Source organism: Bombus bifarius, unplaced genomic scaffold, assembly GCF_011952205.1.
Source record: "Bombus bifarius isolate JDL3187 unplaced genomic scaffold, Bbif_JDL3187 scf7180000008515, whole genome shotgun sequence".
In the NCBI taxonomy this organism is placed as follows: domain Eukaryota; kingdom Metazoa; phylum Arthropoda; class Insecta; order Hymenoptera; family Apidae; genus Bombus; species Bombus bifarius.
In genome coordinates this window covers 110,307-123,190 of record NW_022884701.1, presented here as the reverse complement: position 1 = coordinate 123,190, position 12,884 = coordinate 110,307, and the positions used below count along the sequence as shown (strand labels likewise).

General features: G+C 42.9%; 1 protein-coding gene across 8 annotated transcripts in view; it reads right to left on the bottom strand.

Moving 5' to 3' along the window:
* Window positions 1–12,884, bottom strand: part of LOC117213169 — a 33,853-nt gene that overhangs the window by 16,591 nt on the left and 4,378 nt on the right. For 6 of the 8 annotated variants that reach the window (XR_004488593.1, XR_004488592.1, XM_033458526.1 and 3 more), the window contains exon 1: window positions 2,786–2,915. The exons of 1 other annotated variant lie outside the window; for it this stretch is intronic. Coding sequence is in view for 5 of the 7 variants with exons in the window: in XM_033458526.1 (XP_033314417.1) it covers window positions 2,786–2,848 (63 nt within the window). In the remaining 2 variants the exon portion in view is untranslated. Of the gene's footprint in view, window positions 1–2,785; window positions 2,916–6,428; window positions 6,456–12,884 lie in introns of those variants that run through there. One more of the 8 variants, XM_033458524.1, reaches the window with a different exon arrangement.

Below are 12,884 nucleotides of genomic sequence, written 5' to 3'. Positions count from 1 at the left end.
CAATGAAAAAAGTTCGTACGAACCTGCGTCCTGTTTTATCTTCGTAGGAGGTTCTCGAAATGGCTAAGTCGCGGATTACCGAAGCGCAAAAATGTAACCTCGAAACGAGGTCAGATAGGACATATATTCGTACGAACTTATCACGATACACCCTGTATATTCGTCATATTGCATTTTTAATATTACGAGACGTATAATAGTTCCAGCGCGTGACGTGTCGTTGATTCAGATAGTAGTCGAGCTAACCGCAATGCGGTTGAAACATCCCTTTCCTGATAACATTGAACGAATTATTCGCGCCGTCGAGTCTAAAAGCTTGCTTCGTCTTATCGAAGCAATGTGAAGAATACGCGTGGATCCGTCTCGTGTTACAAGCCAATTAGCCGTATCGGAAAATTCGAACAAACTTTCAGTCGCCCGATAAAAGAATTCTAATATTCCAACCTTGCGTATCACCCTATATATCTACGAGCCACTTACTACCGTCTATTATACCTTGCGTTTCACACATTCCTAACGAGTCTGTTCTAATTGCTTTATACCCAATTACAACCTTTAGAAAGGTTCTAAAAATTCTAAAAGATGCAGAACGATTGTTTTTATTCCAATAAAAGATTATCAGATGCGTTTCGTTTCTATAAAATCTTGCAATACACGAGTATACGCATTGTTGAGTATCTCGAATCGTTCAGATCCCACGGTCTCCAAGAGTAAGAGTATCGCACGTTTCGTATTTAGATCCGCGTTTAACTCAGAAGCGAACACGAGCCGCTGTACGTGTACACGGCCAGCGAATAAGAAGAAAAAGAGCTGCGTTGCAGCTTGCAGCTTGCAAGCTGTTCAGATCGACCGGCTGGGAGCGCGTGTTTTCCACGGATTTTTGCGCCTCCTCGTCGACGCTCTCGCTTCAGCTTCCGTTCGTTTCTCGCGTGAATTCTCAAAGGAGTCTCTTTGCCGCCGCACCGTTCGCTTCGTGAATTCAGAAACGAAATAACAACGGTCTCGCGGTCTCGTGAATCTGGGTGAAATCTTTCGTTCTTTTACTCGCTCGATGAAATTTAATCGGTTCGTAAAAATGCGATTAAAACGCGGTTACGAAACGCAAACGGAGGTAAAATGTGAAACAGAGAAGAAAGGAGAGCGTACGAACGGTGCTGAGAAGACAATTAGCCGTTCGAATCTGAACGAGGTTCAAAGGATGGTGAATGATTCGAAAGTGGAAGGGGAAAGAATCCTGAACGAGTAACTGATCCGTAACAGGCTGTAGCAAGAAAGACAGCTAACAAGATAAGCAGTTTGTCGCAACTATATCCAATTCGAACCTCTGTTTCCATAATAAAGTCTCACGAGTGAAAGCAACGATAAAGGGATTCGCGTTGACACGAGTCAAAGAGATCGCATTATGAGGACGATGTATAAGAATGGCGACAAGAAAGATCGTGCAGGAAGCCTTTTATGCAATTTCGTGCTGCGACTCGCACGAAGACGAAACCAAATAAGGTAGCGGAACGTGTAACGCGAAAACGTCGACGACGAACCACGCTGCGCGATCCATTTTCGTTCCGTCTCGTCCTCTGTGATCGTCGATCGTCCCATTTTTAAACGATCCTTCGTCCCTTTTGTCCTTTCGATCGGAAAAGGAGAACGATCTATCCCTTTCAAGATGTTTCGCTTTATCTTCCAACACTATAGATCGAGTCCATCCTATTCGATTCGCAAACTTCCTCGTTCCTCCGCCAACAATGCAAAGAATTTCAACGTTCTTCAACGTCATGGAAGATTGTTTCATTCGATAATCGATAAATAATTTGAATTCGAGTTACGTAAAATTTGCATGGCTGCGCATGAAAGTACTCCGTCATTTCGACGTGCAAACCAGCAAGGTGAAATTATTTCGTTATGATTCATGCCACGAATTCTATTCTCAACTACAGGACGGTTCGAACGTGACGCAATAGTTACGATATATTTAATTCCAAACGAAACAAAAAATTTCATCGTTTTACACGTATGTTATAGAATATGCGAGAAATTGTTCGTCGAATCATCCAACGAGGAGACTATGGGGTTCGATAAAGAGCACATAATACGTAGAATTTATTTAATTACAGGTACTGATGAGCGCCGGTAGAAATTATGTTGTGTAATTATATCGTTATCTCGCGATTATATGCTTCGCGATATTTCATAACGAAGAAAAAACACGTTAGATAACCGATGAGCCCTTGAGATCGAGAATGCCTCGGTTTTCCTCAACGGAGAATTCATTATGTCGCGATATCGAATGCAAACAACCGTACCGCTCGTTCACTTGTTTTCCAATTTATAAAGTCCTTTCTCCCGATAGTCCGATCGCCATAATCATCTTGTTAATCGTATTTAACATTCGCATTTCTACTTAATCTACTTGTGTCAACAATTAATTGGCCGCACATAGATACATATTTGAAATATTGCAGTGAAAATATCGCACAACCGGTCCGGATCCATCGCATTAGCAAAATAAACGTTTGTAAGATAGTTCTAATTCAAATAAACGGCAAGCGATAAATAAAACGCATCGCCTTTCGTATAATTGCCTGGCGGAACTTCGATTCATAATTCGTAATAAACTCGAATCTCCGATATTGTAAATTTCGTTGACAAATGTTTATTCCGATTTGAACGCACGGATGACTTTCTGATATTTGTATAAGATTCTAAAAGTAACGAACGGTTGTCAGAGGAAATATAGAAGCGAAAAGTGTGCGCAAATATTAATAGAAAATTAATTATCGAGAATTACCTTGAAAAAAGAGAAGATCCGGGGAGCGAGCGAATACGAAGCGATTCGTTCGGTGGTCGTCATAGTGACTCCTCTGCTTCTCGAGTCAACGAGATCGAGAGCCGCGTCAGAATTGTATTTAGGGTTGCATTTACGCGAGTTGAATCACCAGAGATATTGATATTTCGCTGGTAATATATTTATAAATAAGCTACAGGCACGGTTACAGGGATTTTACCGTCTTTTTCCCAGCGAATTGATTCAGATTCTAGTTGTTGCTTGGATCGCATCCAACCATTCTGACCGTGTCGAATTCTACTCGCGAGTATTCCTGACTGAATTCGCCGGTAGAAAGTCTTGCTAATTTAGAAGTTCGCTATTTGTGGAATTTCTTATCGAATGGTAAATCGGAAATGGTAGTTGGAGAAATAGGAGAGCGACGCGCACAGGGTGATTTACGGATTGCCATAAAATCCGATTGTAAGTAATTATCTGGATCGAACACCTAGTTGACAACGAACATTATGACGAAGAAATATATAACTCCATTAAAATAACTTTATTATGCATTCCGTTGACGTTTAGTGTCTGTTTAGATGGTACTAGCCAATAGATACTTATATTCGATGACTCGTCGATTTTTTTCGGACGGTCGATGTTGAGAAAGGCTGATGCGGAAAGCCGAATATGTGCAGTGGAATTTTGCTTATGAACGCTTGAATGAACGCTTATGAATGAATATCGCGAGTACCGATATTATTATCTTCACACCTGTCGAAAATATAACGTCGAACACCTACGATAACAACGGCGAGGAATCTAAATAAAGAAACAGGAAATGTTAGTTGGCAACTGCAAAATGTAGAGTCGTGTTAAAGTACAAATAAACATATGAGGAGCCTGTATAAATAAACAACACGCTGTCAGGTAAATAAACAGTTAGAAAGGTAAATAAACAAATATTCTTTTTCTCGTTTTTTAAACGAGCGAGTCGGAAAGAAAAAAAGGACCGTGCAGTTAACGACGCAATATCGACGAATAAAAAATATCTATTACACCTAACGAACCAATCCAAGCGAGATCCGTCAAACTTTCGTCTAACTTTTATTTTTATCGGACAAAACTTCCAACGCCTGTACCGTAACGGGCGTCTACCAAGCGTCGTGCAATGTCAACCCCTCGATTCCATCCCAAAAGATATTCAAATCCTTCCATCTCCTATATGTCGCAATTTCTATTCTACGCGTGTACGTCTACCACACAAGGATCGCAATCGACTTTGATTCCCGGGAGAATAATCGAGATAGCTAGTGGCCGTCGATCGACGATTGCACCACCGTGTATCCGATTTGGCCACTTTCTCGCGTTAGGAATCAAGAGCGCGAAAGCGACATCGATCCTCCGTCGCGTCACGCCGAGACGAAGAGACGAAGAGAAGCAAAACGACCGGTGAGTCAACGATCCTCGCGATGATGCGAGCCGTTGCATCATCCGCCGACGAAAGTTCGGACTACGTCCAAGACGTGACCAAAAAAGGCAACCACGCGGATCAAGCGTGCAACGAACGATCGAAACGCGGTTGCACGTGGCGCGCAACGTCCAAAGGAATTTGTCCAGCCAATTCTACCTATTGATCACTGGCAAGCAAAAAGAGATTAAAATAGAAACGGACTGATATTATTCGACGACGGGATCGGTGACCTTAGTCAAGAGAAAATTTCGTCGCGAAGACCAGATGGCAGCGTACAGCGAGTTTGCATTAAGCTCGTGGGTACTCGAGATAGTCTCGAGTAGCTTCCGCAAGTTCTCCTACTGGAACGATATGAAACACGGAACATATGACGAGCGCTGTTCGCTTGGAGTTGGCGCCACCATAGGATCACCATAGTTTCATCTCTTCCTTTCAAGAAAAACATCAACTTTCTTTTATCGTTGAACGTGATTTACACTCTTCTATCGATTATCCGAAACTTAAAGTAATTGGCTTCTTCCAATAGCGCGGTTTGATCGTCCTGTTACGACGATACATGCGAGAAGAAGAGGATTAAAATTCTTTTATGGGAAAGCTTCAGATAAAGGGTGTACGGTAATTTCATTTGTATGCAGCGGTGTTAGATCATGGGTGGATAGTAGTAATTGGTTACGTGATTAGAAAGAGCGATCCTCGCTCCTAGTAATAAGTTAGAGCTAGGTATTTTGTATGCTCGTAATGTTTGCAAAGAAGAATCACGATCAAAGTATATCGAATTTTGAGTCTGACCTTTCGAATTTCCCATTTCGATTCAACGTCTAATACCAGAGGGTCGAAGTTCACGGAATATTACAAGATTCGCGAGCGAACGAAACGATCGAACAAGGCGATTCGTACCGCGGATTGAAAAGAAAGTTTGTACGAAACTCGTGAAGCAAGCGCGAGAACTGATTCTATCGCGCGTTCTCGGTGCACGTCGTGCGAACGCATTAAACGCGACTGCGACGCCGCTGCGAGATTCTTTGCATACCGGCTGGGCCGCGTATCGTGCAAATATTATGGCGAGGTCGCAGATGGCCCGACAGAAAACGAGCAAAATTCCGGCCAAGTCGACGCGTCAAAGGTGAACGCTTCGATGCCAGGAATAACCAACCAGCTTCTTTTTATAATGTTCGCGCTGCGTGTCGACGGTACGTTCAACCAGAATTTACATACCTACCACGGAAAATCTCTGGCATAAAGCGGCATAAACGCACGAATGTAAATCAGATACGAATTCAAGCTGCCAACGCCGCGAAACTACTCTTTTCTAAATCTTTCGTACACCGGTAATCTGTCACGTAACCGAGTGGTTTAAACACACGACGGTGCTCGTATAGCGCAAGAAAGTTTTCCAACAACCACCGACGTCTTTCTCGTAAGCAGCAAGTGGAACCTCGAACGCAGTTCGTCATCGTGTCTTTCGACTCGAGTCGACGTTGCTTCTAGCTGCCTGACCTACGGCACTGAACGTCTATTATTAGGCAGCTTGCGTTTCCTCTGACTTCACCGGGATTGCGGTGGAAAATGAGATGCGCGAATTTTGTTCCTTGCGTGACCTTACGCGATCTTTCCGATCGTGACGCGTTAATTAGATCGACCAGATAAAATTCAGCAGCGATAGTCGACGGATCGCTCTTCTTCCACCTCTACCTTTCCGTCTGTTTCTTTTCGCGCGTCGCGTACCACTTGTGCGCGCGTTGGTTACCAATGTTGTTTTGCGTATTGGAGCATATACTCCATATACTGTGTGGCACATTGCAGCATTTTGTAGACTCTACGATTTCCTCGCGATATAACGTTCACACTCGTTCCAGCGTTCCAACTTTGACTTTACTTTCGACTTTTCGCATTGGGAGTCGAAGGACTTGCGACGATGATCGACCAACCTCTACGCTTTAATCGAGGAGGAGAAAGAACGGTACAGGGTTTCGTATCGGAGAAAACAAAAGTTTGTTACTACGACTATAATGAATATTTGTAGCACGAAAACGATCCGGTTGGTTTACAACTTTTGGTTGGTACAAGTTCGTTGGTTCGCTTCGAGCACTGGAAAGTAGAACTACTTGCTTCAATCGCTACTTACTTTGCAATTGATATCGTAATCGACTCGACTAACCGCTAGAAAGATCTTAAATCAAGGAATTAACGTACATCGTACTGCATCGTGCCTCATCGCATCGCGTCGTGAACCAGCACGCCACTTCGTCACTCTTTGTGTCATTTATGTCTGCGCACATATATACGTAGCATACCTTCCTCACACATGCACGAATTTATACACCCAATTTCACACACGTTTGCTAGCGACGTATTTTTCGATTACGCATACCGCACACGTGCGTTATACGCGTCGCGTAGTCTGCCAGTTAATGCAGATCGTGCGAATCGAAAGCGGTCGCAGACTCGCGTTAATATTTCTGCTCCACGCGTTCGATGACTCAATGACGGTCACATGGTGGGGTGCCCCCCTCGGTCGAGCAATCTTTGTGGGGTTTACAGAGGGGCGAGCGTGTGGAGGGCCACGTGTGCGAGCCAGATAAATCTACTCGCGTTAACCCTGCCCGTTTTCATCGTATTTACACACCATGTACGCCATGGGTCAATGTTACCCATCTGTGCTACGATATAATACGATATTCCCAACCATAGAACGAAATAATAAATCCGTAGACACGGTGGCTGCAAGAAACGTCTTCGCTACATGCCTATCCTTATTTCTCGATGGACCTTCCACGTTCTTCGTAATATCAAACTTTTCCCAGTAGTACGAAACAACTGCCAAACAATTAGGCTCGGGCCTGATTAATTGGCACGTAGGTGATACAATAAATTTTTTAATTCCATTTCGTTCTTATCGTTTTTTTTTGTATTAGCTTAGAATTTACAGGAAGCGAAATATCGTTTAACTCGATAAACGACGAACGGAGTTCGTGAAATCGACGGAGAAAAAGGATCGTCTTGTTGCAAAGATTCAAGCGGGAGGAATTCGTTCCAGACTGATTTACGCAGTGGTCGACGCGTAAATCTGGAAGCGTTAAAAGCAGAACGCTTGGAGGCAGTCGGTAGATGGCAGACAGGGATATACGAGATCCACTGGAGCACGCTTTCACGGACATTTTTCGTGCGAAATATATGCGCTTAACTCTTTCGAGGAACAGTTTGCTTACAGCGAGCACGAGCTGAAATTTGGAATTCGATTACAGAGTTTCTAAACGTCCGAAGAACGATGGCTCGTCTCTTTGGTTTCTCGATTATTTGAGAAGGCAGGACGTCGTTTAATCGACCGTGAGATATCGAATACTTGACATAAACCACGCTCTTCGGTAAACGTAAAACTGGAGTGCACTCGTGTCTTCGAGAAAGAAGAGAAACCTTAATTGAAGCGCGCGAGTACACTCTCTGCTGAGACCCAAGAGAAGAGGGGAAGAGAGGCGGTCGAAGAATATTAATAGCTAAATATAAATATAAAACGATAAACATCGTGTTTCCAGACGTTCCATATTAATAAAGATTCAAGGTAAGCAGTTAAAAACCGACATTGATAAAATATCTTGTACGCGAACGAAAGAATATACTCGTACGACTATATGGTTTATTTAAACTCTTTAAACCACTATATGGTTTCCACGATTCATTGTGCGGTTATTTGTTCTCGAAAAAAATGTACTCGAGTCACTTTCCACCTAGTCTTCTACTCTTACTACTCTTGTGGCGTAAGATTTTATTAGAGAAATTGTTTCGATCAAGCTTCGATAAAAGTGCCAAAACTTTGGACGTCGCAGACGAAAAAGAGCGAAACTTTGCCATGGTTTCCTGAAATCGGACCTCCCTCGAGCTATTTACGGATTGCCTTTAAAGTTGTCGTTAAGACGTGCGTTTGATCGTGACGACCGACTCGAAGACACGCGCGACCGAGTTTTCCAGTTTCGATCAACCGTACACGTCAAATCTTTCCTTTTCTTCCTACATTCCTCTCCTTTTTCTTCCCTCCTCGCTTTTGCCCTCCTTTCCTTCCTCTTTTCTTCCTTTCGCCCTTCCATTCCGATTCATCGGCATTCGATGTATTTTTATACGTGGATAAAATTTATATCGATCACGAGATAAAAGCGCATCCATCCTATAGAATTCAGCTCTATTTCTTCCGAATTATAGACTCGCACGTGCGTGTAAGCGGCTACCATTGATAAATCGCGAGAATAATTATACGGAAGGTCGCAGCTATCGATAAATTACGAGAATAATTACACAGAGTACAAGAGTAGCAGGAAATAAGAAGAATAATTGCACGGAACGATGCAGAGCGGGTGTCTGCGGCGGTCAGGTCAGCCCGCGTAGAATTATTTGAACAGGACGGTAAATATATCCACGAGCCGGACGAGCGGATGCCTAATCCAAGTCGTGCTCTCGGAAGGGGGAGAGCTTCTGGCCGGTTCGTCAAACGAAGAAACGCGACTCTGCATTCTGCAGAGGCCGTTTACCGACAGCTTTCGGCCTCGAGCTTATTGTTAGTTAGAGACCCAGCCATGATAATTCATCGCCCACGTGGCCGATAGAAATAAACGATTCGCGCCAGAGAACAGCTTTTGCCTACATTAAATACCTGGACTGGTAATTGAAAGGTGTACCATCGGATAAAAGGATCCGTGGAACTAAGGAGTGGTGAAATGTTTTATCGCGAGCCTGTTTGGCGAGTGCGCTGAGGATCGTTTCTTCGATATTTTTATCTCGAGTATCGAAGAGATGCGTTCGTAGAGATTTGTAGAGATTTTAGAAAGTATCAGCGAGGAAAGGAGATTTTTGATAGTCGAATGTTGAAAAATAGCTAGCTACTTGGATCTACTATCTATCGTTAACTTTGCTAAACTCGAAGCTAAAAGATCCTACGCTTTTAAAAAATATTGTTTCATCTATCTCGGAACGTTGACTAAAGAAAAATACACGTCTATCGTGATATTTAATTCTCCTACGACAAACCGATACTCCAAACGATAATCGCACTCTGCAGAACCAACAGTCTGATGTAACGTAAGTATTGCGTCTATGTAACAGGCATAAAATTCGAACGTTAGCCCACTAAAATCCTGGCTACGGAAACCCTGAAAATACGAAAGACCGACGACACCCTGCACGAAAGCCCATAGGAGACGAGAAATCGAGGAAAGTCTCGGGAAAAGAATGTTTAAAAACCACGTAGTAGTTCGAACAATGGCGGTGAAATGCGGCTGGTTTTCAGCTTGCGCGGTGGACAATGGGTCTATATCTCTCGCGATGGAAATAGTTATTAGACGAGGGCCCGCAAGTGATCTTGATTGTCAGATACCAAGACTCCCCCACTCTCTATTCGTGCATTATGCAAAGTACCTTCCGCTCGTATTATCCACGGTTTGTTCCCATCGTTGTTGATCGTGGCCGGAGAAAGCGTACGAAATCGCTACGTTCGCGAAATAACGTGGAACGGTACGTATATAGTAACGTAGGTGTGCATAGCGTTTTTCCTTCGGTGTAAACGCCGGTACCACTGTTGAACACGCGATTCTTATGCAAGCATCCTGCACATAATTTGTTTACAGTTAAACGAGATGCATTTAAATATGCCTCGTTGATTTAGATAGACCGGATCCTGCGGTTCTTTTCGAATAAGGAACATCGTCGACCTTGGATATGCCAGCGGAAGAACGTTTCGTATCGTGGCTGGCTGTAGCGGAGAAGTTCGCGATTTACAGGCTTCGTCTTTTCCTTCGACCGAAGAACAGAGAATGGCCAAGGTAAGGACATTTTTTCAGCGGTATTCCCAGAATAGTATGCCGGAGGTAGAAGATCTCTCGATTCGGTACACAGTTTCGGACGATTCGTAGAGAATTTTTCATTGACGGTGAATACGCAATTATGTGTATACTTGCAGCCAGCATATACACGTCCGAGATTAAAAGCATTGTACGTAGAAATAATATAGCAAGGTACAATACAACGGTATAGAAGACTGTAATAACGGTTGCGAATAGAATCGAAAGCTGATGAAACGTACTTAAACTATTCGCCAGTGGTCTGAGAACAAACGAGTTTTCGGCGAATAGAATCTGAATGAATATGTATAATTGATTTCTTTTCTCCGATACTTCGCAACGAAAGAAAGTCTGTTACAAATAAAACGAACCTCGCAGTTACTGTAACATACAACGAAACGCTCAACCTATACGTACAGCGATGTTACTCGACTGAAAAGAGCCGCAAATGAAACGTTACACTGACACGGAGATTCTAGTCCGACGTAATATCGGTCCTTAATCGATCGATATCGTTTGTGGTAACGAGTACGGAGGCAACCGTGCCAGATCCAGCCGCGTTTCTCGTATGCACGCGCGAGACTGTAAATGGCAACGGATACGTTGGTCCTCGAACGGCCTATTAAAATAATTAATTTATGGAAAGAGACGAGAAAACGTGGGACGGGAAGAGCGTCGCGTCGCGTCGTACTGAATTGTACGCGTGGGCTGTACTCTCGAACGCGTGCACGCGTGAAAAACCGCGTTGACACGGTGACCCTCGATCGAATTCGCTCTCAAACAGCGCCCCGTTATTTCTGGATGTCTCTCTTAGCAATTAAGAATTTTTATTACAGAACGAAGACTTTTCTAAGGACCATTTCTGAGGACTTTTCTAAGGACCATTTCTGAGGACTTTTCTAAAGGCCATTTCTGAGGAATTTTCTAGGGACCATTTCTGAGGAATTTTCTACGGACCATTTCTGAGGAATTTTCTACGGACCATTTCTGAGGAATTTTCTAAAGGCCATTTCTGAGGACTTTTCTAAGGACCATACCATAAACCTAAAACAGTTATGGAATTAAGGATTTGCACGTTAAAGATAAATAGGCGCACCTAAAACTACTTAAGTTAAAAGGTTTAAATTCATGGTGGGTCCTTAGGTTCATCGAGGATCTGACTGATGGTCAGCGGACCCTTAGCGGCCAAATAACGGGGGACGTCGCACGGTTTATATCAAGCGACGTAGCACATTCGTTGGAAATGCGTTCGAGCCTTTGAAACGATTCTTTCTATATTCTATAGTAGGCGTTCCGGTAAACGATAAAACGGGATAAAAATGAATTTCTGTCTAAACATCGTGTGTACAATTCCTTTGTGACGTCAATCCACATCAGAGACCAGATGCGTGCAGGTACTCACCAGGTACCCTCAATAACTTCAAAGACCCATCATAAACTTAAACTTTTTGTTTCCTAGCTCTGTAAGTGTTATTGGTTTATGGATGGTCCTTGGAACAGTCCTTAGGTTTATTATAGTCCTTAGGTTCATACAAATTACGGTCGAAAAGCGCGTATTTACCTGAAGGGAAAGCTGGCTTTCCCCATGAACAATGTCGCCTACGAGCCACGTTGGTAGAAGGCTTCCTGCTCCTATCTTTATTTATTAACGTATTTAAGTTATAAACGATTGGCATCGCGAAAAAATTTCCTAACGAAAAGTGTGAACAACGAATCCGCGTTGTTAATTCAAAGGGCACATCCACACCGAGCTTTTCTCCGTAATAATACGAGAACACCTCGAAATTCTCATCGGTCAACATCTCTCGCATCAGTCGCGTAAACTGTGCTTATAAACTTGTGTTATTTAATAAAGTTCGATAGAAAAGAAACATAAAGTTGAGTTACGGCTCAACCTTCTTGTCTTTAAAACCTAAGCCTTAATCGTCGAATTCGCGATATTTTCTAGGTCCAATTTCACGGTAATTTATCGAATCCATTTATTTTTCAAATAGTTCTCTCACTCGACTAGATATTTTTTTATTATTTAATTTATTAGAAAACTATCGTAACGCTTGATATCTTTTTTACATTTTCTTCGTCGCCATCTGTCTCTTCTTAAATTCGAAACTTACGCAAAATTTGAAAGAAGTGATGGTTTTTCGTTATTCTTCTTCGTAGTAGAAGATGGGATTCGAGACAATGGCGTACGATATGGCTAACGCGTTATATTTGGCAAGAGGAGTTTCATCGTGTAGCACGATTATTTATGCCATAGACCGTTTGCCAAACTCGCTGGTCGCGATTCATTCTGAACGTTCGGATTGAAAGTTTGCGACCTCCCTGACACATGGGGTAGAGAAACGCACGGCGACACGGAACACGGCAGACCTGGGAATCGTTCAGATTGCAAACGTTGGAAATATTTGCGAATATTTCGCTTCGCATTTTATCGCGCGAGAATTTAAAAAGCGTTTCAGTGACGATTAATCTACGAATATCTTCGAATATCTTCAAACTCTATACTAAATTGCCTCTCGATTTATCAAAAATCCAATAGAACTGTCGATCGCTGTTCGAACGATTCAACTAAAGCAACTTGGAATAAATCGCGTAATAACTGATTCTCGCACGATCGGAGAACAAGTCGCGAACCATTACGAAATTGAAATCATACAATTGCTTCCACGAAACGCGAAGTCACGAGGGTATAACGTTAACATAAATCACACGTGAAAAACTGATTACGTATTCCGATCAGCAATTAGTATCAAGACATCGCGTCGCGTGCGGATTAAAAGATTCATCGTGCGTAAAAGGGTTTATCTGTCTGTCGAGGAAACGC